The following is a 26,344-nucleotide window of genomic DNA, read 5'->3' on the forward strand; positions in this document are numbered from 1 at the left end:
AATAGTTACACACAACCGAGCGTGCAGCTCCAACCGGTCTTTCAGTTTGATGGGTCTTTATGAAGAAATCATGTAAAATTAAAAATAATCTATATATATATCTTATATTTAATATTTTCAAAAGATATATTACCAATTACCAAAAATAAAAAATAAAAAAATGAAATAAAAAAAAAAAACCCTCACATTGTGCATTTCATCCACAACTCACTAGAAATGTCATTATTTAAAAGCCTTGGCTAAACTGATTTTTCCTAAATCTAATCTTATGAGTAGAGATGTGGAATCATGTTCAAACTAATGTGGCTGTGATTTGTAAAATAGTGAGAAAGCAAAGCAGCTGCTGCCTTTGTCCGGTCACAGTTACTGTTAAACTCAAACTAAAACTCAAAGTAAAAAAACAACAACCCCCCAAACTCATAAAAACCCCTTCGACATTTCTGTAGAACACATTATTCAAAGTTGATTCAAGATAGTCTGCGATCTGCAAGTGAAGTATGGGCCGCATACTCAAAAATCCAGCCAGTTTCCATGCTTCCTTTTTTTTTTTCCCCATCAGCCGTCTTTTCTGAGCGACTTACTACCGTACCCTTTAAGCAGCATATTTCCACACCACTTGGCAAGGTGTTCTTTTCAGTAAAACGGCTACTTATTTATTTCAAGCATACCTTTCTGACGACAGAACTAATTTTGAAATTTCCCTGGCATGTCCAGATGTTGCTTTTCATATTTCACATGCTGAATTTTTGTGATGAGGTCACTCGTTACGTTTCCATTTGATGACTCTTCCACGTAGATGCTGTTTGTGCGTCATCGCTTTTGTGCCAGCTAAACCTTCTTGACACGGGAGTTCATCTGCCACCATATGAGGGTTTTGCTTTGCCTTTCAGATGAGCAGTATTATCTGACAGTTTCCTTGCTCTTCTAGATCTTGCCTCGACATCCACAGTTGCTCTTCAATACCATTTCTTAATGACATTTTATACAGTGGAAAGTGCAAGCTGGAAGCCCTTTGATATCTTTTTATAGTCCTTCTCTGCTTTGTAGCCATCAATTAGCTTCATTTCAGTCAGCTGCCGTGAGGGGCCCATGTGTTAAGGCTTGAAAAGAATTTATCAGCTCTTTAACACCTGCCTTACAGGTCCTAAAGAGTCAATTAAGGCCCAAGAAATTAGTGAATTTGCAGACTTTACATGTTGCATTTTTAAAAGTTCATTAGAAAGTAACATTGCAGCTACAAAAAATTATACATTTTAATGTCCGTTTTGCAAAAATGTTTTATATTTATTTAATTTCGCTTCAGAAAGTTCGGTTTGTAATTAAAACTTTTAAACTCAAGTCTATAATCTTCTAATATCTGGCCACTATGGTTCTGGAGAGTCATTATTATCATTAAGGCTGTCTGAAACAGAGCTTTTAGGGCAGTCTGAATCCTGGGATTTTGGCTTATAGTGATTACTTGCACACACGCCGTCCTCATTATTTGAAACTTTGGCCACGTTTAATATGGGATTTCACTGTATTTCTATTTGAGAAAAAATAAGGAAAAGCATAATAAGTTGCCTTTAATAGCAGATGACAGGATACCAGTGTGTTTTTTAAATAAAAAGCAGTGTTGGTGGTCCACATGGTGGGGGTGACAGAACTTTTGCCTGACAGTGTGCGTTCAATCATGGGTTTGAATCCACTCGCCTTCTGGGGCTCTGCATGTTCCCCCTGTGCCTGTGTGGTACTGTGGCTTCCTTCCACAGCACACAGACCTGTATGTCAGCTTTACTGGTGAGTCTAAATTGGCTGTGAGTGTGTACGGTTGTCTGTCTCTATGTGCAGTACAGGGTGTACCCAACCTCTCACCCTATGACAGCTCACATAGGCTCCACCCCCACTGTGACGGTGAAATGGAAGAAGATGGATGATTCGATAATCTGTCTCAACCTCCATTCAGCCTGGAGACAATATTGATGCACGTCCATCAGTTTTTGACATTATACTATGACCACTTGGGACCAGGGAGATGACGTCAGAATTTCCACGGTGTCTGCTGAGTGTATGTGTTTTTTTTTAAGAATATAACGTACAATTTTTGTGATAACAAAAGTTTGACTTTTTTTTTAGTTTCTTTGTCTGAACTGAAGGAATGTACATTATTATTTGAGTAAACAAACATTAATCAGCATCAGAAAAAGTCCTGAAAATAGGCGTTCTGTGTTTTCAGACACAGCAACGTCTGCAGCAATGTGGACGCTCTGCCAGGCTGTTGTGGTGAAAACAGAGCTTTGTGTCAAATCGATCTATGTTCCCACCCTCTCTATAGCTCTCACAAGCTCTGGTTAGTGACTTAGATCGTGGGTAGGTGAAACCAAACATTTGTTTCCTCTGTATGGTGTCTGGGCCTCCCTAAGTGATAGGATGATGAGTTCGGTCAGCCGCTACTCTTCCACATATGCTCCTCCACATAAGGAGCCATTTGAGGTGGTTTGAGCATCTGACTAGGATGCCTCCCGGGCACCTCCTAGGTGAGGTGTACAGGGCATGTCCTACCTGGAAGAGGCCCCTGGGGCAGACAGAGGACATGCTGGGGAGATTATATCTGTTGGCTGGCTTGGGAACGCATTGGTGTCTCCCCTGGGGAGCTGGAAGAGGTGGGCAGGGAGCTTCTCTGCTTAGACTGCTGCTCCTGTGAACTTGGACTTGGATTAGTGACATAAAATGGTTCGATGGATGGATAGCTGTGTTTCTCTTTGCACATTGCCTCTGGATTCTAACTAGTGGTTTAAATAAAGTCCTTGTGTCAGTCTCCATTTTATCGCCTTTTGAACTGGGTCGTAACATCACCGCCTAACCTTAGCTGGTTAAAAATGATGGTATGCTTTCCGTGCTTGCTTTAAACTCTGAATGGAACACTTAACTGTTCACTATTGAAAGAAGCTGACATTTTTTGAAGTATTCTTAAGAAAATCCCTGAGCAGCACTCTCAATGAAACTGCACGTAGTTGTTCTGTATGAGCGCTGAGTCACACAGACTTTAACATCTCTAGGTCTTCTCTGTTGTAGCTGTTGTTTGTACAATGTCAAACGATTGAGTATTTCAGTCATACATTCACTGCAGTTCATATAGGTTTTGTCCGTACCTTTATCTCTAGGATTTCCTTATCATTAGTCAATATTTTTTGCAGTAGTTTGCAAACGCTTAAAAGAACCAGAAGTGAAAAAAACATTCACAGCAGTGTTTGTCTCAGGTATAAAAGGAATCATCTGGCTTCCTCCTCGTCTTTTTTATTGCAAAGCTTTAACTTCGAACAGCTGGGCATAGAAAAGTAGAGCCAGATCACCCCGGCTTTCTCTTCTGTGATGCAGAGGAAGCTTTCTTTCTCTCACTGGTTCCCTTGTCTCTGTTGCTGGGTCTTTGTCCTCTGGCAGCCTGCACCAGACACATTTTTTAGAGCTCAAATCTCCTCACAGGGGCCATCACGTGAGAACAGCTAATGTCTTCCAAGCACTCTGAATGTCTGCTGTTTTTTTCCCCCTCAGGAGTGAAGAAAAAGGAACATCTCAGATACATTTAAAATTGCAACTGAAGAAACTGACCTCTTTCACAAACAGCGAACACAGTTATTGCCAGAAAAATGACTCCTCCCCTTGAATAATGGCAATTAAAGAGAGCCATAAATATACATATACTGAAGTTTTTTTTTTATAGACGCCAAAGAAAATTAAAGGCTTGAAAGGAAACCAAGGAGAATCTTAAGAAACACATTAAGCAGAAACTGGTTCCTATGGAAATATTACTTGAAAATGAGGATCCGCCAAGGAAGTAATTACAGCTGCTGTGGAGTTCTCACCCAGAAACAGCAGTGCAGATGGCCTTCACAGATATGAACACATTCTTACAGACACCGTGCGGTATGCATATTTATGGATGTATTTCCTCTCGCAAGGTGATTTTTAACAGATTTTATATGTAAAATAGAGAAAGGAGGAAAAGAGACAGAGGGAGAAAGGGGGGGATTGGATTGTATGGTGTCTTGAGACCATGGGGATTATGCTTGTGGACACTGATTACCAAGCCTGTCAACTCCCAAGGTCTGCAGAATTTGGATAAATGAAGTAGGAATGCTCTCCAGCTGCCAAACACATGCAGGCTGCTGTTTGGTGATGCCTGCCGAGTACAGGCAGCGTGTTCTGGACAGGCGCCAGCACAGAAAATTCAATTTAGAAAATACTGGTCACTCACTAATGCGTCATCAACCTAGTCTGTACAGGCTAAAATGAGCCCATTGGCAGTGCATGACATTAATCTCGCTGAAGACAACCTGACAATGAGCACAGCACAATGCAGTGCAACATGTTGCAAACAGTAGAAATACAGTATGTGGGTGTACAGTCCCTACTACATTCACATGCAAATAATGGGAATCACTTAATGCTGTATATGACAATTTAGTTGAAAGAGAAGAGAGAAGTCTTTTAGCACAATCAGGATGAAACACAGCAGAGGAATTTTAAACACAGAGAAAATACTGTGGGCTGACGGATGCTGTGCCTACTTTTTACATAAAAGAAGCAAAAACGTGCACTACAGCGCCGATCATCTCAGTTCTTAATCATGATTTTGAAACACTTTTCTCAGTGTGCTTATAATTCCTCGCTTGCAGCTTATATTGCGCTTTACATACTTGACTTTTTTCAAAATAAAGCCCCAACCCAATAAAGTAATACAACCATTACTGTTGTATTTTTGTATGAAAGCTTCAAATTCTACAAGCATATTGAAAATGTGATTGAACGCATGCTTGCTGGAAATGCATTCCATTTGCTTTCTGCCCATTATCCACTCTTGTAATACAAACTCCACTCACGGAAACAACAGCATGATTAAGCCTTTTATGCTTGAGTTTAGTTGCTCACTGCACTTGATAATTAGATTTTTGGAAGGACTGGAGGTCTTGGAGTTTATTAAAAATAGTCAACAGTGACATGAAGCAGGAGACTGGGTTTTCTTGTTCATTACTGGCCACGGTTCTTGTGCTGTCTTAACCACACAAGACACAGGATGTGAGCACCACTACAGTAAACGCAAATTAAAGGCGCTGGTCATGCAGCCTACTGTACAGCGTTCAAAGGTGGGAGCGCACCCCCACTTTTTTGAAGACACCACCACATCCACCACAGAGATCACATAAAAAAACAACCCCAAATTGCCTATGCACGATTTATATTTCAACGCCAATCGCCTAAGTTGGGTAATTTAATTTACCCAAAAGGGATTTTCTGTCACTTTGATAAAAACACACAGTGAGCATAAATACCGACACAATGACAGCAATATCAGTTGCTGCTGTGATTATTATAACATTAAATGTGACCCGCCGATGCCAGAGTTGTGAACTGATTTAATTAGTTCAGCCGCGTAAACAGCAGCCGGTGTTTGGCAGATAGCTTTGAAAAGAGAGTCATTTTCTTCCATCGCTGTCATTCTGTCATGTTGTTATGTTATATTATGAAACTGGTCAGCGTTTGAAGAAGGAGCCATTCTTTATTAAATATTTTGTTAAAAATATGACTGAGCTATGACAAAGTTTGGGTCTACATAAAACCAGAGTCTGGCATTCACAAAATTACATCCATTTCAAAAAGTCATCTTTTTTTCTCCTTTTCAATATCTCACGACTGAGTCCTCAAGACTGACCTCGCAGTGATATCCAAATTCAGCTGCCGGCATCTCTGCAAACCTGTACTTTAGAGCAATATCGGATTTAACATCAATCAGCGACTCCTTCAACTCAATTGTCATTCCTGTCAATTTTGCCCCCTGGAGAAGATTTTCTAATCCCCTCTACTAGATATTGGCCAGATCAGGGAAATACTCTGGATACCACAGAGATGAGCTCAGGCATCGTGTAGAGACATGAAACAGCTTCTAATTGGTGGAAGCCTAAAGATACCTACACTAAAAAAGCAACCAGCAGAGAAACAAATCAAAGGGCCAGAAGCCAAAAGCAGGAAATTTGACAGGAATTAATTAGAGTATGGCTTCACTTGCACTTCAGGTGTCAGAGACCCAGGGAAGGACAAACTAATGTTGTTTTAATAAAGAAACTAGAAAATAATTGGCCTTTTCCATCATCCTTTGAGCAGCTGTGATCTGATCTTATGCTGCACAGGACACAAGCAGCAGGACACAGTAAAAGGAAAAGTTGGTTATTTTGTAAAGGCCCGTCACCTGCCGCTCTTTATTTAACAGCTCGCTGTGACCACTCCTTCTTGTGTTATTGCTCATGAACTGATCTGTCAGAAATGACTCGCGCCTTATTGTGTAGATGCATTTTTGATTAATGACGGCCCTAAGTGCCAAGCTCGCTGACAAACACCTTGCATATCTTGTGATTACTTTATAATAAAACCCTTGTATTTTGGCAGGTAAATGCTTTTAACATGAAGCTGTTTGAGAGTCACTTTTGGCTGATGACAAACATCGGCTGCTGCAGCCAAAAGCTATATCTGAAGGCCAATAACTGGTGTTAAAATCACCACATATAGGGCTTTATCGACCTAATCACCACTTTGGTAATATTGGGTTTTCCTTTTGTTGCGTAGTAGAAAACAGCTAACAAGAAAACTTCTCATTTTTAGGCTTTTGAAGACAGAAACTATTCCAGGTTGTGAATATGAGTGGATGACGGGGATATACAGAATGAACTTCAAACTGAAACGAGTACTGATGGAGTATTTTCTCAGCTTACTCGATGCTACATTTTTCCAGTGCCACCGGGCTCAGTCACTCTTGTGCTTTTCTATTTTTATTGACAGATATTTGCTGAACATTATGAATTAAAAATTTGGGATATACACAGTGGAACACATTTTTTCGTGAGGTGTAGGGAGGAAGTTAAAAGTAATTTCCTGGAAAAAATATCAGCTAGAAACTTGAAATGGTGGACAAAATGATGGATGTATCTAACTTTTGCTACACTGAATACATGAGACACTGTATGTGGACTGCTTGCGGGTTGATGCCTGTAACCCTAAACTAAAACTGCAATCAATCAAATTACCCCAGGGACTGGAAAGTACATTTTGCATATGCAAATGTAACAACAGATAAGTTTTCTATTCATTTCTTTTTCAAAAATATATTCTGTAAATAAAATTCTACAATCCTCAAATGAGAGATGTGGACATTTTGCATCCTCAGCCAAAGTGTAAGATTTGATAAAAATTGAACTGTTTCTGTAGTGGTTACCATACTCTTTAAATGCTTTTTCTAAAGACAAGAAAGGGAAACCATTTAGTTGTGGAAATTTGTGGTCAATGTCTCATTGACATGAGATGTAGGGACTCACTTGCCGGGTGAGACCAGCTGGTCATCTTAGCAGCCAACAGCCCGCCTCCTAAGATGTCAATATCCGTTGTTATCCCAGGGAGAGCGGTCTCATCTCAGAAAGCCTGTTGGTAATTTAACACTGACTCTGATGTCTCTGTAATGTTTGATATATGATGTAATTCCCTTTGAAAGATAAATGTTGGTCTCACAGAAGAAAAGTAATATTTGGCCGTATCAGTTGTTTTGAAGGGAAGGTTAGGGTTCTTGTTTTCATTGGATAATTAATACATCAGCACTGCCTCTGTTAAATCTTTTTATGTATATTCATATAAAAAGCTAAAAATGCATAAGGAAAGCAAGCAGCCAATATCTAACCTTTATTTTTTGTTTTTATAACACACATTACTATTAAATCACATAGTTTTGGATTAGAAAACAATCCTAATTGACAGGGACTATTTTGTCAAAGACTACTTAAGAGTATCATGTGTTGATAATCACCAGAGCTGAGATAAGGCATTTGTGTTGCCAGAATGCAGATTTTCCAGTTAATTCGTTGATTTTTTTGTCTTTCAGTAAGTAAGTTTGGACCAGCGTTGGTTAAATGCTCCACAAATGTGCAGCAATTATCAGCAGCACAAGTGTTGCGGTTCGGTCTTATGAAGGTGCTGTGAAACCAGGTCACAAAAAACAAAAGCTGCCCTGGGAGCTGTCCACATTTTAAGGCTCGAACAAGTGCTTGTTTGTTGCAAATCTGTCCGTTTTTATATTTAGTCTCTAAAATATGCTTAACATTTGCCACACTGAGCTTTCTGGAAGCCAAATCAGAGGAATGCCATCCTCCAATTAGAAAACCAAAGCATGTAGTCTGGATTTTTGTCTGGAAGCCGTATCCGTGTGCCCAGTATGTGTGTAATGAAAGGATGCAAAATTAGGGCCTGGCTCTAAATATAAACACGTGTAAGGCACTGCAACATTGCTGCATTGTAATTAGCATGGGCCTTTCTGCGGTTTTGTTATATGTGGAGGTAAATAGGGGCATGCTAGTAATTAGGTAACAGTGCCCATGCTTGCCTTCTCTTTATCGGCAGGAAGTTCTATCAATAGCACCAACAAACACCAGTGGAGGTTTAAACTTGTCCTCACTACTATGAGATTGTGATGATAACCCCTTTGGTTCTGCAGAAGTTTTAGATGCTGTTGCCTATTTGAGCTTGAACTCATAACTTAATATGTTATTTTACTCCAAACAAAAATCACCACTGGGCTTTGTGGTGTAGGTAACACTAAACCGAAAGCTAAAACTAGGTTGACGCGAGGTGTTAAGTGCTTTTGGGAATTTACCCAAGCAATTACTTTAAGCATCAATTTGATGATAAAATGTTTTACAGGTGCCAGTGCCAAAGGCCAGTTAAGCAAAATGCTAAGGTCATTAGCCTTTCAAAGGAAAAAGGCACAATGTGTCAAGATGCAGCAGCTTAATGGAGCCATCTTCCCAAAGCACATTAACACTATTAAAACAAACAGCTACTGGCAATGTATCTCACATGTCTCTTGTCTGATAGGGCATTTTCCTCATTTTAACTTGCCAGCACAGGCAGCGCGATGCCACTGTGAGATATTTCCAGCAGAGTTACTTTGGAGCTTAATCACAGACACGTGTATGAAAACCAAAAACACAAGTGATAAATGTCAGTCTCACAGGAGAAAAGAGCAAAAGCTTCTGTCTGGTCTCGCCATTTTGCACTGATGTTCAATAATCATACAAATCCACTGCGGGAGAAGAAGCGATATGAAATACATCTCGTTCAGGGGATTCTCAACAAACCAGACCTTAGTGTAAGTAAAGGTTAATAGAAAGTGCATTTACCAAAAAGTGAGTTATGGCTTTTTGTCGCAGAAACACTCCTGAAAGTCATTAAACATGACGAACTTGTGATACTTAACGGTGTGAGGTTATTTGAGGGAAGATTTAGACAGCCCCTTGAAATAAGCTGTTTTTACACTCGCAGTAAAAACGCTCAAACTTTACAAGATCGTGTCCGTAATCAGTTTATATCATACTGGAGGAGAACAGCAGAGATGGTGAGTGCTGGTGTGAAAAATGTGAAATCAATTTTTGTCTTGGAATTAAAGGGTGCTATTGAGCGTTCTTGTACAAAAAAAGAAAAAAGATTATCGGCATGAAACATTTCCTTTTTCATAAAACTTTCTGCTGAACCTTTAAAAACGTTTTTTTTTCTTTTGTTTGAAATTGTGCATTGTTCCTATTTGCATAGGACTAGTATTAAGTGGGCATCTTTAGCAATTATATGTCCTCTGCGATGTAATCTTAAAGTAAAAGTCCTACTGCAAATGAATTTATCATATTGCAGCAAACACAGAGGTGATATAATTAGGGGATTGTTTTTTTACCCACCTCTTTTGTTTTCTTTGCACCTTTCTTCTGCCTCATTTGGGCTCCATTGGGCTCGATTCGCAGTTACAAATGAAAGTCTGCAAAGCACTTTGGTGGCAAATTCAATGCTCATATCAATAAACAGCACAAGCTCAAATCTATCAGAAGAGTGAACAATGAGATGGATGACATGCATGGCAGCATGTATTAAGGAATATTTTGCTGTCTTTCAGCAGACTCAACAGTGATTATGTAGCGGCCTATTATTAGTAAGATACTATAGAAGTATAGCAGACGATTTCCAGTCAGTATTTGGTGTATATATATATGGATAGTGTCAGTAGGTTTGAGTAAATCACAGACTTTGCTTATCCTGTGCAAGTGACCTGCATGAAACACAGACATACGGTCATTTGTAAATCACACAAGATCCCCAAGTTACAATAATCCTACATGAAAGGGCTTTAGCTGGTATCCCATGACAGTCAACAGCAAATTTTAGGGCCTCCAACTGTCAATCAGTAAAAAAGTGTGAAGCCAAAGCCAATCACACTGCCAACACCTACTGTCTAAAAATATATCTGCTTAGATGTGATACTATTGAAAAACTTGATAGGTATCCTAATCATATACTGAGAGGCTTTGTGCACCAGTAAATCCTGTAGCATTGTAAAACAAAGATGCAGACAAATGACTTTTTCTCCAGTAGTAAAAATCTGTAAAAACAACAACAAACAACATTCCTGTTTTCGCAGACTGCACAATGACCAGTGTTTCTGGAAAGCAGATTTCCCTCTGCCATTAGTCTTCATGCTAAACTAATTCCTTGCAATTAGATCTATACTTACAGTATTCCACAGACAAAAGAGTTAGTTTTCTCATTAAACCTTCAAAATGTAGTAAATAAGCATACTTGCTCCAGAGAAACACTGCAAGCAGAATGAAAATCATTGTTCTCTGTTGATTTAACATAAAGGCAGCTAGAAGAAGAAATGTTTTTAGACCCATTTTTAGGCTGAACTGCCCCCCCCCCACAAAAAAAACAAAACAAAAAACAGGAGCACTTTAAAGAAAATGTAAAAATGTGGTTACCAAATGAAAAGTACTTCTAAGAGCACCTTTTTGTCAGGAATAATGGTGCGTAAAGATATCTGAGGGCTTGTGGAATATAGTGCATGGAGAGTATTTGAGCAGAACCTCAAGTGGAATTTTGGCAGAAGTCAAAGACTATCATACTTCTCCTGCTTTATTTTCATTGCTGAAATTTAATCCACTGCAGAGCCTGTGAATCTTGAACGGAGCCTACCCCTCGCTCCTGTCAGCCTACTCATACCTGAAAGGGATGTAATGACCCACTTTCTCTCCTTGTCCCCCAGCAACTCTGATGCTTACCACATTTGACCACCTTGCTGTGGACCACTACAGTCTGCAGCTGCTGTTAATTTACAGGAGCACTGTGCTCCCCCCTTTTCAGCTCCGAAGCATATATGACTAATCACACCAGTCATTTTAAACAACTTGAGCTCTCTCTGGCAATAAATCACCATGATGCCTGCTACTGTGCCCATAATAGAGCTGCATTCAGGAGGGAAGAGAGCAGGGGGGACTTTGGGAGCTATTCAGTAGTATTGGTCAACACACTATTGTGAAACAAACTCGGGGACTGGGACGTATTGTTGTTCGATGTGTTGTTTGTTTCTATGATCTCAATAAAAATCAAGGTGAAAACAACAAAGGGTTGTATTTTCCTTGCACAATAGCTCAGGGAATATGATCTTTTCTGGGACTCTTTGATAAAAGTGCACATTTTCCTTCCTTATTTCATATGTTTTTGCAGTTACAAAATCCACAGCACCCAATCTACTGCTCTAAAAACATGCCGCGTACATGGGGTTTTCAAAAAACACTCGAATGTTCTGTGAAATGTAACAGCAGCCCTACCCTTGTTTAGATTAAACCGAAGTTTGATGCACTTTGAAAATACCTTTAAAGCAAAACTTGAAACTAGAAGGAAGATGCTGTCTTTTTCCTCTCTCTTCATCTTAATAACACAAAAAAAAAAGTCCAAAAGGTGTACTTCTTTATCTGCAACTGCCAATGGTAGAGAGAATAGACGGATTTCACACAGCCTTTAATGATTGTGTTCAACCACCTTTGTGGGACATGACAAATGATGAAACCTTCTCCACATTCCACAAGCCAGCATGAGATAGATATGGATTCCACAGTATCAGCAACAAGGAAAAAGTAGTAAAAAACAGACAGGAAGTTAAACAACACAAAGGCCTGGGCTATGACTGCATCGTGCCATTACTCTTTTTTTCCCTGTCATTGTTCAATGTTGCATCCTCCCTTTATGCCTTTCCCTGCCAAGTAACCACTGTGGCGAGCTGAAGAACAATCTGCTGCTTGTCAGGAGCGCTGAATGAATCCTGTTGCTTATTGTTGAGGTGAACACATTATTTGAATACGACCAATCTCCTGTAATAAAAGGGCTGTTGTGGTTTATGAAATATTCATCAAAGGTATCCCCTAGAGACTCAGATGCATTCAGATGCATATCTCAGTATCTGAAACAGACCTCGGCAGACAAAAGATTGCGAGCACGGACTCAAAGCTTCTGGAATATACGGCAGACAGTCACAAGGGGAGTGACCTCTATAGTGGATACGTCTCCTTGTCGCCCTGCTGGTTTTCAGCCATTCCACCTCCTAATAAATCAACAAGCATGCACTCTGGGATCCAGCAGCTAAGTGGCATTTAAGAAACAGATTGTGAGAGCTGTAAAGCTGCACTTTGGATCATTTAGACGCAGGGCAATAATTTGGCCAGATGAAAGGCATTAACGGCACCTGGAAAGTTTTTAACCCACTTAAGCCATTAAAAAAAGTCAAAATAGCATTCTACTAAAAGTCAATGAAGGCTAAACTTCTTGTTGTACACAAGAGCAAAAATGCTTTCCATTTGCCCGGCTTCACCCAGCATTGAGGTTGTGACACATTTAAATTCACTGGCAATTTACCAGCTGATGACAATAGATAGTCGCCTTGCTATTTATCAGCAGTGCGTGTAGTGCATTTATCTGTCTGCCAACTTATGCATAAAAAGTGCATGGAAAGCAATAAGAAGTCAGTGTACATTCAGCTCCCTGCAAAAATGCGAAGAGACTCTCTCTCCTACAAATAGTAACAGCATAAAGTCGGGCAGACATTTGTGGTTCAGTCACAATGATCAAATTGGTGGTGCCAACAAGAGCACGGCCATGTCTTTTCTTTAATGATCACAACACATATGACATACTCACAATCCCCCCAGCACTACTTCATCTGCACCTTCCAACATACAGATCAAGCTAGCTATGCCTGTAACAAGGTAGACATGTTAGAACAATTCCTAACAAAGCTGCTGGGAGATACAGAGGCTCATAATTGTTCAAACATTGTTTACACCATGCTTCTGCCTTGAAGACACAATAAAAGAAGGAGTGATAGTCCTATGCAGAGACACTGGGCTATCACACTGAGACTATGGGTACTGATGAGAAGCTCTTGGTCTGTTGCCATGGCCCCTGTGTGGGTTGCATGTCAGTGCTGGTCTGCCCTTCTTTTTAATAACACTGAAAAATACTTTGAAGACCCACAGGGGGAACAAAACACATTATGCTCCCAATGGTGTGGGTTTGTGATTTTACAGCTTAACATTGTCTCATGCTATTAACCCCCCCCCCACACACACACACACAAAACTCAGGGGCATCATCATTTGACATGTTTTTTTTTTTCCAGCCTTTTTTTTTTCAGCACAATCTTTTATCAAACCCAAATCGTGTTTAGCCACTGGTGAAACACATGCAAATTAGTCACTTTTTAGTCTTTTTTTACCACTGGCTGAGAGCAGAAAATAAGAGAATTTGATGTGCTTATATGGGAACAAGCAGGTGATTGTTTTTCTCTGACTGAGGTAAATGATCAGGTTCTTGTTCCGTGTCATTTGTGGTAAAAAGGCTGCTTTGGTTAAAGTATAAACATTAAAAGCCTCTGCTTGACTAACAGCCAATGTCATTTCCATTAACCACCTGTTTGTGGCCAGTTCAGATCAAGTATTGGAAGTATTGGAGACACTTATTGGCAATTTACTTAGAGACTTACTGAATAGTTCTACAATAATTAGAGCTGACAACTTACCGATTACTCTGAGTCGTGCACCGATGTGGATTTTGGTGTTGACCTATTGCAGGTTCACTGATAGTTTGTCGAGAATGACAGAAAGATGATAAATCCCACGCGGTAAATCTGAAGATGTTTTGTTTTTTTAGAGTAAATCCATCTAATGCTCGATTAAAAGTCTGTCTGTTTAAGGCTGAAAGCAGAACTTGAATCCACTCCGTATAATTTGGAAGAATGCTGTATCCTGAAGAGGATAAGATATCCTATTTTCAACAACTTATCCTTCAACTTGTATTTCTCATTTGTTCATGGTAGGACATGGAAGTTTAAAAAAAGAGAATATGGAAAATGCTCATGGTCATATGAAACAAGTGCTAAATACCAGGCAATGATTGCAGTTTGGATTAAAATTAATACTGTGCTGATGAGACCTTCAGTGCCATTGGTGCTGTAATAACCACTTGTGTTCTGGACCCTGGATCGTGGCTATGGTTTGAAAGAAAATGAAGGTGCTTATTGAAATTTAGGATAGAAAAATGTCATGGTGTCAAGTTTTACAAAGTTTTTTTAATTGTTCTCTTCCTTTGATTTCACAGACAGAGAGAATTATTAATGAATGCCAGCGACCTTTGGATTCGTCTTCAAAGCATGAGTCTAAATCACAGACAGGCCATTCTTTCAGTTATCAATAAACATGGATTGATGCTTTATTCGAGGCCGTTTAAAGATACCTTTATAAATACACTCACTGGACACTTTATTAGGTATACCTTGTTACTGCTTAAGTTCTTAATGGCATAGATTCAAAAAGGTGCTGGAAAATTCCTCAGAGAATTTGGTTCACAGTGACGTGATAGCGTCACAGTCATGATGCAAATCTTTCTTTCCACCACATCCCAAACCTGATCTATTGGACTGAAATCAGGTGACTGTGGTAGCTCAAGAAACCAGTTTGGGATGATCTGAGCTCTGTGACACATCCTACTGCTAGCAGCTGTCAGAAGATGGGCACACTGTGGTCATGTGTTCAGGGATGGAGACGCTCAGCAAGAGTACTCAGATAGGCTGTGGTGCTTTAATGATGCTAGAAGCTGCATTTGGCTGTTCCCTTATTCACATGGGGTCACCACAGCAGGAAGCTATTGTGCATTCAGAGATGTTCTTCTGCATACCTTGGTTGTAATAAATTGTAATACTGTTTCCTTCCTATCAACTAGAAGCAGTATGGCTATTCTCCTCTGACCGGCATCAGCAAGGCATTTTGGCTAGAGAACTGCAGCCCACTGGTTATTTTCTCTGTTTTTCAGACCATTCTCTGTAAATCCTGGGGACAGTTGTGCAGGAAAAAACCCAGTAGATCAGCAGTTTCTGAAATACTCAGACCAGCTAGTGCTGCACCAACAACCATGCCACATTCATAATAACTTAAATCACCTTTCTTACCCGTTCTGATGCTCAATTTGAACTTCAGCAGCTCGAGTTGACCATGTGCACATGCCTAAAAGTCTTTCACAGCAGGAATGAGTTTTGATATTAATGTTTAGTGTACGACAGCATTGTTTTAATTAAACCCTGCAACATTTCACCCAGGCTATTATTTGCTCCTACCAGACAGCTAATGAGAGCCACATTATCTCAGCAAGAGACAAAAGGACACACCGCACTCTAAGAAGCCTCAGAGCCTTGGTGTAACCAGTTAGAAAAGAACTGTCAAGTTTGTACTCGCAGAAATGTCTAAACAACCATCCCACTCTTCCAATATTTAACATGAATTAGTCACCTTCCATTTCATCCACTAATGTTGCAACTGCTCATGCAGGTCGGTGGGTCAGTCCTGCTGCCGCAGGAAAAGGATCTCGACAAGCTCTATCAACATCAGCTGACAAAGTAAAGTACAATTTCTGGGCAAATGAGACACAGCAGCCTAGCAGCAGATGTCATCCATCATGCTTGTGGTGAATACATTCAGAAGCGGAAAAAAAAAAAAAATCACAAATACTTCAGTGCATTAAATGCTTTGAAATATATAATGCATGTTAAATTTTAATGGCTCTTTTAAAATGACAGCATGCTGTGTGTCAAACACGGATTTCGAGAGGAATTAACAGCATGAAAATACAGTGCATATAGCATGAAATGGGATTGTCCGAGGTTACTAAAGGCTGTTTTCATTTAGTTTCTAATGAACTGAAAGGGAAGAGGTTCCCAAGCCCTTAGAAGCATAATGGATATCAAGGCCCTCGATGTGTCAATGTACAAGGTTTTTGAGCAATCAGAAAGAAAACAAAGTAGTAACAAAAGTATCAAATTCGAATTTGAGAGCACAACTATATCTTTTATGCATTTTACTCATTACTTTCTGTTTTACAAATGAAAAATACATGTTAAACTTTGGCCAGACTGCCAGACTTTTTTTTGTGTGACAAAGGCAGTACACTGACGAAGGGCTGACAGAGGTTTTGAGAGAAAGATAGGCTTCTTCATCCTCTGGATTTGACTGACATGTTTGCTTAATGAGCGTCACCAGTTTTTCTTCCTTCACTGTCAAAGATCTGCTCATCTCGTACTTTACATGTCATTCTGGTTTGTGAATAAATCATGCCCATTCAAATCTTTAAATCCTCGCTAGCATGAGAACACTTTTGTTTCTACATCATTTCAAATTAAACATAACTCACAGAGCTTTTTAAACCAGATACTTTTGACTTGTCATTGTGGGGAAAGTACGGGTGTCACTGATTGCGTTAATGATGGCTATTATTAAAACAACCACTGAAGTGCGTTGCAGCCACTGTTCCAGGCAATTATCTAAAGATAGTACCCTTGATTAAAATTTTATCAAGGTGTTATTTTCAGAAATGAATATTGGAACTTTGCACTCTGTTCAAATTAAAATGAATACACTTCATTACTACTTAATTAATTAATAGTTAGGAAAGAAAAACACAGCAAGCAGGTGGTGCAGTGTTGCCTCAAAAGAAGAGGGTTCCTGGTTCAAACCTGCCTGGGGCCTTTCTCTCCATGTGTGCTTCCCCCCACAGTCCAAAGACATGCATGTTAATGCATGAGTTGAAATTGTGATGCGTAGGTCATATCATCAGTCCTGTGATGGATTGATGACATGACCCACCTCCTACTGTGTGAAAGCTGTGATAGGTTTCATCACTACTGGGACCCTGAATCTGAAAATAGCCTCATGTTACAAAATAAAACGTATAGTTATTCACAAAAGGACTTACGTCTTTATTTTAATTAATAAATATACTTACAAGTGTCTTCATAAGTATCAATTATAATTAATTAACCAGTAATGGGGACAAACCTATGACACTGGGTGTTTCTACAGCAATAGTGAGCTACATAAATACAGTAAGTATGTCTACCAGATATCTGTCTATCTATTCTGCAGGCGCAGTCTTTCAAAGCTAAATTGTGCAAGCACACACACACACACACACACACACACACACACACACACACACACACACACACACACACACACACACACACACACACATAACATAGAGTCTGTCTAGGAAAGAGAGAAAAATGACAGCCAAAGTTATCAGAGTGTGGAAAAAAGAAAAAAAAGAATTGTGATAAAAAATGTAAGCAACTGAGTAATTTCACTGTGTTATTGCTATATATACATTATTTACTGTAAACAGTGCATAGTGCTAACTACTGTTTACCAGTGCAAACACACTATGCCTCCACAGAAGGTCCTGGGTTTAAATCTGAAGGTCAGCAGGGCCTTTCTGTGTGGAGTTTGCGTGTTGTCCCTGCGCCTGCGTGGGTTCTCTGTGGGTACTCCTCTCACAATAAATAGCACGTTAGGGTAATTGGTGCTTCTGAATTGTTGTAGGTCTGAATGTGAGTGTAAATAGCTGTCCATAGCTATGTGTTGGCTCTGTGACAAACTTGTGATTGATTATTTTTTTTGAGTCTGGCGACAGCATCTTTCAAGTTGTTAATCCAAATTCTCCACTTATAGATACATATTAGCTAAATCAAACCAGTATCCTGAACCTGGTGTTAAGAATGTTAATGGTAAAGTGCAAATCCATGTGATCTAGTACCTCATACTGCGTGCAAAACATGCTAAAAATGTTCTCTCAAGGCAAATAACGAACTGCGAAAGTGTTATACTACTTTAAAATTTTACTGCTTTCCATTGAAGTGTCTTGCCTTAGCTACTGCATTATCACATCATAAAAGCGCTCCATTCTTCAGCTGTGATTTGTAATGGTTTTGGAAGGCACAGACAAATGATGTTCCTCATAGTATCTGATCACAAAATTTTTTGGATGTGTTGTTCTAGATGGCATTGACAAATGAAGTAATTTGTGTTGTTTAATTTGGACTGCTTGCTGCTAACATGCTCCCCATATATATGTCTTTATAATATATATAAGTTTATGTATATCTCTCCCTTTGTCTCTGTCTCTCTCTCTCTCTCTCTATATATATAGATATATATATATATAGATAGATAGAGATATATATAGATATATATATGTGTGTGTGTGTGTGTGTGTTTCCATAGTTTTGTCTGCCATCCTTGGAGATGAAGGTCTCAAACTGTCAGATATGCAACTAAAGCTCTAACAATAGGTTAGCCCATAAGACCGCTGGTAAAATGGCATATTAGTTTTTGATATCGAGACTTACGGCTACATAAAATCTGGCATAAATATCTAAATATAATGAGCTTCATTACATTCTTGAAAGCTGAGCTGCCTGGTTTACTTTACTCATTTTCTGTGTCAACACTTGAAGTGTCACAGGATGAAAGGTCCTAATTTAAAAAATGTGTTCTGCTGATTTTACACATTTTTTTCCACCAATGAAGGAAAACGAAATAAAAATGAAAAGCAAGCCTGGTGGATCTAGATGTGCATGTAATTAAAATGAGCAACTTTGAATGTTTCCACAAGTTCTTATTTTCCTCACACTTTAAGAAGGTCCAATCAATTAATGTTATTTGAATGCTCTTTAACATAAAGACATGCACCAGGCAGGGACCTAAAGGGATTACATGCTGCTTCTCTCTTCACATATTGAGCATGATTAATGGGGAAAACTTACAAAAGTCAATGCAACTTTTTTAATTACTGACAGAAATACAGCGGAGCACGCTGACATTTTTGAGATTAACTCATTTCTAAAAATATGATTCATCAGAGTATGTAATGACACAACGGCAACATCTCTGTCTGCAGTCTCAAATATATCGCGAAAGGAAAGATGAACAGTGTGTTTCCAGTCTGCAGCTTCTTCTTTAGCATTGTGCCTGTGAATGCACGTTGAGGCTAGAAGAGATGCAGACTTACCGGGAGAGTGAAAGTGGATGTGAAAGCTCAATCACATTCTAAATTGTACAACAGAGCAGAGAGTCTACTTGGCAGTCACACTAGTGAGACAGGGAGGAAGGGGAAACAGAGTGTGGAGAAAGAAGGCGTGCATTTATGTCTGTTAACTCACCGCGGCGCGCATGCAAAATGCTGCACATGAGCTGCTGAAGGATTGGCAAAATAAAGCGCTGACAATTAAGATGCTGATCTTTCCTACACAAATATTATTCAGGCGTCTAAAAATGAAATCACAAACACACTAAAATGCTCCCTGGCACAATGAATAACTCCCGGTGGGCTTTGCAGTGCTGTCACGCTCTCTGTTGCAGTCACCATCCCAGAAGAAAGGAATGTGTAACAACTGCCATGAAGCCTTCCTACCTCAGGCACTCCACTGGAAACAATTTAAAACAACTCTCTTTTGTTTTTCCTGGTCTGCCACCCTTCCCACCCTCCGCCTCTTACCCAAGTAGAAGGCATAATGCATCATCTTAGGAGGGAGCCCACTGCAGCCTAATTTAACAGCCAGGGAGAAACACCAGTGGACACTGGCCTGCTAATGAATGAATGAGCCTGACATGTAAAATCAGAAAAGATTACTGACTGAGAAGCAGCCCTCCCAAAAGGTCCTGCCAAACCAGCTGTTTAGATAAGCCCTGTTGCTTCCTCTGAATAATAATTCCTTCGCATCAGACTGAGTAAACAAACTCCTTACACTCCTGAGGAGAAGTTTGCATCGTCTTCTTTTATTAATTGAGAAAATACAAGAAAAAAAGCTGCAGCGAGACAGAAAGACAAAAACATATCATGATCAAATCTTGTGTGTCCTCCCCTGCTGCATGTTGACAGCTGGACACTGTGGGGTCTGCTGGGTGTATACAGCCTACGAACGATAAATAAACAAAGGGGGTGGGGGTTGGGGGCCAGCCTTGAAAAGCCATACACCTGTGACCAGTGGAAAAGCACCAGGCACAGCAGTGTTCATTAAAGAAGCCGGTCCTGACAGTGAGGCCTTTAAGAGGCCATCAGGAGCGACAACTCAGCAGCTACCTTGGGACCAGAGAGGGAAAGGAATCAAGGTGAGCAATGCAATTTCAGCTTGAATAATGGACCACTTTCCTCTGGTTTGACATTCATGTATTTCTCAGGCAGTTTTGCCATACAGACCAATAGCACCTGCGAGCCATTCAAGGTTCCCCAGGAAAAACTGGTTTACAATGTCTACAGCCTCACAATTACTCTGGGTCTGCTGCTGGCTGCAAATAATCTTCCTGAAAGTGGTTCATGAATTAAAAATAGTACCAAATATATCACTTTTAATGACATGAAAATGTGGATTTTGTATACTATGTGCCACAGACTTTATGCACAGCATACATCACTGTCTAGGTTTAATCCCTTTTTTTGTCAGAGGAACTGTTTATAAAATTAATTAAATTAAGGCAAATTATTCTCACTTTTCTGTTGGATTCACCGCCAGATTTCATTTTCACAGAGTTGCTGATGTAAACTGGTAATAACAGAGGATTAATTTACAAGGAGGCAAAATCCCCCAGTGAGACTTGTGGCCCAGAACAATAATGAGCACATAGTAAACAGAACTTTGCCGTAAGCCAAAAGAGAATGCAGAGGCACCTAATCTACACACCGAAACACACAATGCACGCTGACACGCAAACAATCGCATGTAGACAAGCGCAACCACGCCCTCTCGCTCTCTCTCCCCCTCTCTATCGCAAACACAAGCTCACACAGGCAGAGAAAATGATAGCAGGGTATCTTCCCCAGGCCTCTGTAATAACATATGTTTGCAGGTAATTAAAAGAAGCTCTCCAGTGGTTATCATGTCATACTGAAAAACAATGCACAGAGCAAATTACCTTTATGCGGTTATTTATACCACATAAAGGTCACAATCCTTTGGTGAACTGTGACAACATAAGCGTTCATGGCTGAAGCTGTGCTGTGGTTTTGACTTCTAATTGCGATGCTAAGGTCAGCGATCTATGTAATATGCGGTGTGTAATAAGTATGCGTGTTTTAGTAGCTTTTTGGATTTCTTTTTTTAATAAAGGTACATAGTTTGCACTACCGACTGAGCACATACAGTCAGGGAGTTACATTGCTAAAATACTGCGTAATGAGGGAGTTACGTTACCCAGTATTATAGCAATAAGATCTGAGCACGCATTCAGCTTCCTTTGGTGGTTAAACGCAAAGCTGTTGCTGTGACCAACAAAGAGTAGCGCATCCACTGTAGGTTATTAAAAAGTAAAAACATGTTTTTAATCATGTGCTCCCGAGATTGTCATTCGAGTATAATTTTAACTGTCGGCAAGACGCATCTCTCGAGCATCTACTTTGCACCTCTCATATTCAGGATCTGTTAAAACAGCTGGAGGAAACAGTGAGAACAGGTTTCAAACTGTGAAGAGACCACATCAGGAATGTTCTCAACCAACTCGTTTTCTGCTTGTGAATCTTTTGCTTTACACTTTTAAAGTGTTATCTTTTTTTAATGAGTTCCTCATAAATGTGTTTTGTACTCACTTTAAAACTGAGTAATTATTAAACTTCTGTTTTCTGGTGACACTGTGCAATCAGACTTTTTATTTAATCCCCCCCCCATACTGGGTAATTACATTAATTGAATATTTGACACAACAGCTGATGATAACACACTATGAAGCTATTAGGACAAATTTGTGGTCAAACAGTTGCATATGCTTGTCTTTTTGTTGACGTGGAAGTTGTTTACTCTTGCTGTTTTGCACCCGAAATACATATCTGGCTCTAGTTTCCTAAAAAATAATTTGATCTGGCTTTATTTATCTTTTGATATTTGGCCCATAGTGAAAAATAAGACATGTCACTTACTAATATTTACGGGGAAAAATGATCTAATATTTCGTATATTGGTATCTTTGTTGGCAGATAAAGAACTCCAAAACATTTTAAGACATTCCTAATGAAAACATTGATTAGTGGAAAATGAGCCCGTAAGAAGGAATCTTATATCTCTGTGGAGGACTTTGGGATTTGATTCACCTACTATTGACAGTTGAGCCGCCAAATTAAATACAGATGTTTTTGCTATGCTCTAAAGCGTTATTTATTCGCTTTGTGTGTGTTGTCAAAGTTTGGTGCTATGGGCTGCTGTCTCCAGCAGACATCCTGATAACCCATAGCAGTTGTGAGCAGTTGCGAACCAGAACGAATCAAAAGAAGGATGCAGGTAGCTTACATTACAGCACAGCTGAGAGGGACACCATCACTGTTTACAACCTGTCTTCCTGTCTTGAATGTCAGCCTCTTATTGTGGGTAGATGCATTCTTCTGCCTAGAGCAGGTGTAGTACAGACGATACAGAAGTAAATAGACCCTACATGATAATGCTCACCTCACTGTTGAGTTTAAACAAGATTCAAATGCATGTTCTAGTTACTTGAGCACCGAAAGGCAAGTGGCATTCAGCATTCCTGAGGTGTGTGATATCACTACATTTAATATTTCCAAAAATGTGGAACTCACAACAAAATAATCAAGGTGTATAAAAACAAAATTGGGCCTGAGGTAAAACACGAATATTTGATATGAGGCGAATTTTGTGCATGTGCAGACTCTGTAGCCAATCTTGATTTGAACTCATGTGCATGCAGCTGGGGAACCAGAGTTACATGTACAAGCATGTGCAGCATTTGTCTATATCAAAACCTATGTATTTCAAATGGGCACTCTCATATAAACCTTATGCTTAAGCTGAATTTGAGCTATCCCCAGAATGCTGATCTTATTGTGCCCCATATAAGACAACCTCCCCACCCTCCCACACACAACTATTTCCTAAAATAGATTAGGATCCCTCCCCTCGGCTTCTAATGCTGTGCTCTGCTGCCCAGGGTCTATACACATAGCTGCCAGACGCTGCTCAGGATTAGCTAGTGAGTCAAAAAGCATCCTGCTGCATATGATCTCACACCCTTTCACGAACCGAGGCATTGGCTGCTACGAGGATGCAGGAGAATTAATCAATCCATCCATCAATCCACTGTTTCAATCAATTTCTTTATTTCCAGTGCAGTGTTTGTAGTTTTGTTTTTATGAACACATAACTGAGTTGTACTGTGACTGCGGGAGCTTCCTTCCTATCTGACAGACAGGTGACTCTCTTTTGAAGTGACTGTGTCTCACTCCCTGATGTGGAGGCCAGACAATGAGCCTCCCCCCAGACCCTATTAAAGCAAAACCCAGGGTCCGCAGGTTTGATATTCATCGCCTGGGCAACCTCTACCATCAACACATTTTGTGCCACGTGAGAATGATCACAGCTTATTAAAGTGGAAATAATGACTGCTCTACCTCCGGCATGAAATATTTAACAAGGACAAAGGAGATGGCTCAAAGGTGATTCATATCTATGTTGAAAGGAGAGAACGTGGACAACACCGTCTTTACAGGAAGTGCAGCTGAACATTGCTTAAGCTGAGCTTAGAAGCGACTGTCTGCAATTGAAATTTGTACCTCAATGGAAGCAGACATAGAAGAACAGCGGCAAAGGATGTTGTGAATTAATGTTTATTAGCTATCAACAAAGATGTTGGTATAACAGCAGCAGACTATACATCCCTCTCTTCATTTCATGCCATTTAGAGTTCACACAAAGCAGCCTTATGATTTCAGGTCTGAAATATGTACTAATTTTTAACCATCATTTCATTTAAATCCTTCTCTCTCGTTACCAGCTGAGCTCAGAATGTATAGAGCATCCAATTTCTAGATGTGAAATTATTGATGTACTGTACTTTTCCTTCTAGCCCGAGTAAATTAGCTTTTTTGGCCCCTTGGGAAAATCAGGGGAAAAGAGGAGAGTAAAAATATTCTCCATCAAGTGTGATTGAATTGGATTTTACAAGATGAATTGCCAGGACAAGAGTTTATCCCAATTACATTGCCAAGAGGCTTCAGTCCTGCTGCAGCCACTCTGGTCAACAGCAATTAGGGTCAGCTTTGAGTTATCACGGTTTGTCATTGTGAGACCATATTTACAGTGTGAGCAGAAAGCAGATAAATGCAACAGGGCAACATTTACAATAGTAAAAAGTGGTTTGTGGTTTGGGCCAAGAATTCATAAAATTACAGATCTGACAGCCAAAACACGAGCAGAGCCAAACACAGCTGTCTTTTCCATAGCCCACACATCTTTTAATCTACAGGAATACAATACAGACTGCAGAGACTGCCTCGAGCTCTTTTGTGTGGACATCCATTTTCCTTTCTCACATAGTTTTTTTTTTTTCTTTGATGTAACCTGATGTGGAAACTCAGGGCGGCTTTCATCTGTCTCTCATGAAGAATCCACTTACCACAGATGGTGGCAATAAGGCTAATGACTGGCATATATCACGGAGATGATATTTAGTCTTACCTTCCCCAGGCTGGGGCCCCACAGATATCTCAGGCTGAAAACACAGAGAGCCAAAACCAGGAAGACCAGAGCGAGAATCAGAGCAATTCGCTGGTAGGTTTGGTACTTCGCCTTCTTCCCTTTTCCAGCCTCAACCTGCAAAAGACCAACTTAAGATTATTAATGTGATGCATTTATAAATGCCCCAAATATTAGCAATATTAGTCACCTGCTGATGGTAACTGAACAATAACAAATCAATTTGGTATAAAAACAAAGGCCTAGGTATTGGTCTAAGCTCAAAGTAAACTGCATGGAGCACACAGACCTGTCTGCAAACACACACCACTATTCCTCAGCAAAATGTAGTGAAGCTGTGGGTGGGCCTTCAGCCTAAAAGTTGTGTCTACTGAAACATGGCTGCAGCGGTGAAGCCCATCATCTTGGTTGAAGACGAGCATTCTCCACTTTTGGTTTGAGTCACACGCTTTCAAGTTTCACTACAGACTCGAGAGTAAATGGTGAGTGTTTGCAGACATTTCAGTGTCTTCCATGCAAACCTGTTTGGGATGGAGTTCACAGGGTGACAGCTAGCAACCTTGAACAACACATATTTTCCCCTAGCAACCAGAGGTTGCCAGGGGTTTTGACCAGTCTCTTTGCCTGTGTAACTGAGGCTGCAAAGGTGCTGGTATGACTCAGGAAAGTTTCTACTTTTCAGTAGATGCTAAGCTAATGCTAATGATCTAACTGTGCAGTTGTTTTTTTCTGTTCCTATTTCAAAATTTTAACAATTTTAATATTTTGTCTTGGCTCTAAAAACCAGAACAGAGATTGGGATTGTGAAGTATGGTGAGATTCTAGGGCACAGAAACTATGGCAAAAATTGAGCAGTATGAGTTAGGGCTGTGCGATATGAACAAAATCTCATATCCCGATATAAGACTTCTATCGTCCGATAACGATATAAATCACAAAAATGTAACATTTTCTGTAAATTCTGTGAATCTCGACTTGCGTGAAGTGTTTCCAGCTGCGCGTCATGTACCTGGAGTCGAGTGTTTTAACCGATGCATGAAACGACACATTTTTAGACATAAGTTGTAACGGCCGCCGTTTTCTTAGTGAGTATTTATTACACGGCGTGCTGCGGGGAAAAGCCTGTTCTAACGTTTGCGTCTAAAGGTTAATTTTTTAGCACCTGGCGGCTCTTTTTTACTTCTCACCCGTAAATAATCTGCTCTTTCACGTGATTCAGTTTATTTTGAAAAGTCTCAACAGGATCTTGAGCTTTATTGTGAAAGGTTTATGTGGAACATAAACAAGCGGACACGCGATGGTGTTACCGTCGTTGTTGCTAACGACAACGCATAAAAACAGTCGCTTGTCTGTCTGTAGTGTGGTTATATTAAATATAAGAGAAAGAGAGAACTTTAAGAAATTAATATAGCCACTACAGTGACCATCAAAACCAGGACAAAATATTGCCGTAAACAGTTTATTTTGCGACACCACGAAACAAACGATTGCGTAAAATGAAACGATAGACGTTTTTATATCGTCATCCCATATATATCGTTATATCAAACAGCCCTATTATGAGTATATATATATTGCATATTTTTGTATTGCCTGTATTATGCAACAAACAACAACCAAATGAATGTGAGTGTTGAATACTTATTTTGTTATCAAATG

General features: G+C 39.8%; 1 protein-coding gene across 1 annotated transcript in view; it reads right to left on the reverse strand.

The window, feature by feature from the left end:
• The window catches only part of tnmd (tenomodulin), a 64,813-nt gene that overhangs the window by 31,724 nt on the left and 6,745 nt on the right, over positions 1-26,344 (reverse strand). Inside the window, exon 2 of the mRNA XM_040015427.1 lies at positions 24,668-24,802. Within this exon, the coding sequence (XP_039871361.1) occupies positions 24,668-24,802 (135 nt within the window). The remainder of the gene's footprint in view (positions 1-24,667; positions 24,803-26,344) is intronic.

This window comes from Simochromis diagramma, unplaced genomic scaffold, assembly GCF_900408965.1.
Source record: "Simochromis diagramma unplaced genomic scaffold, fSimDia1.1 OVJJ01000685.1, whole genome shotgun sequence".
NCBI classification, from domain to species: domain Eukaryota; kingdom Metazoa; phylum Chordata; class Actinopteri; order Cichliformes; family Cichlidae; genus Simochromis; species Simochromis diagramma.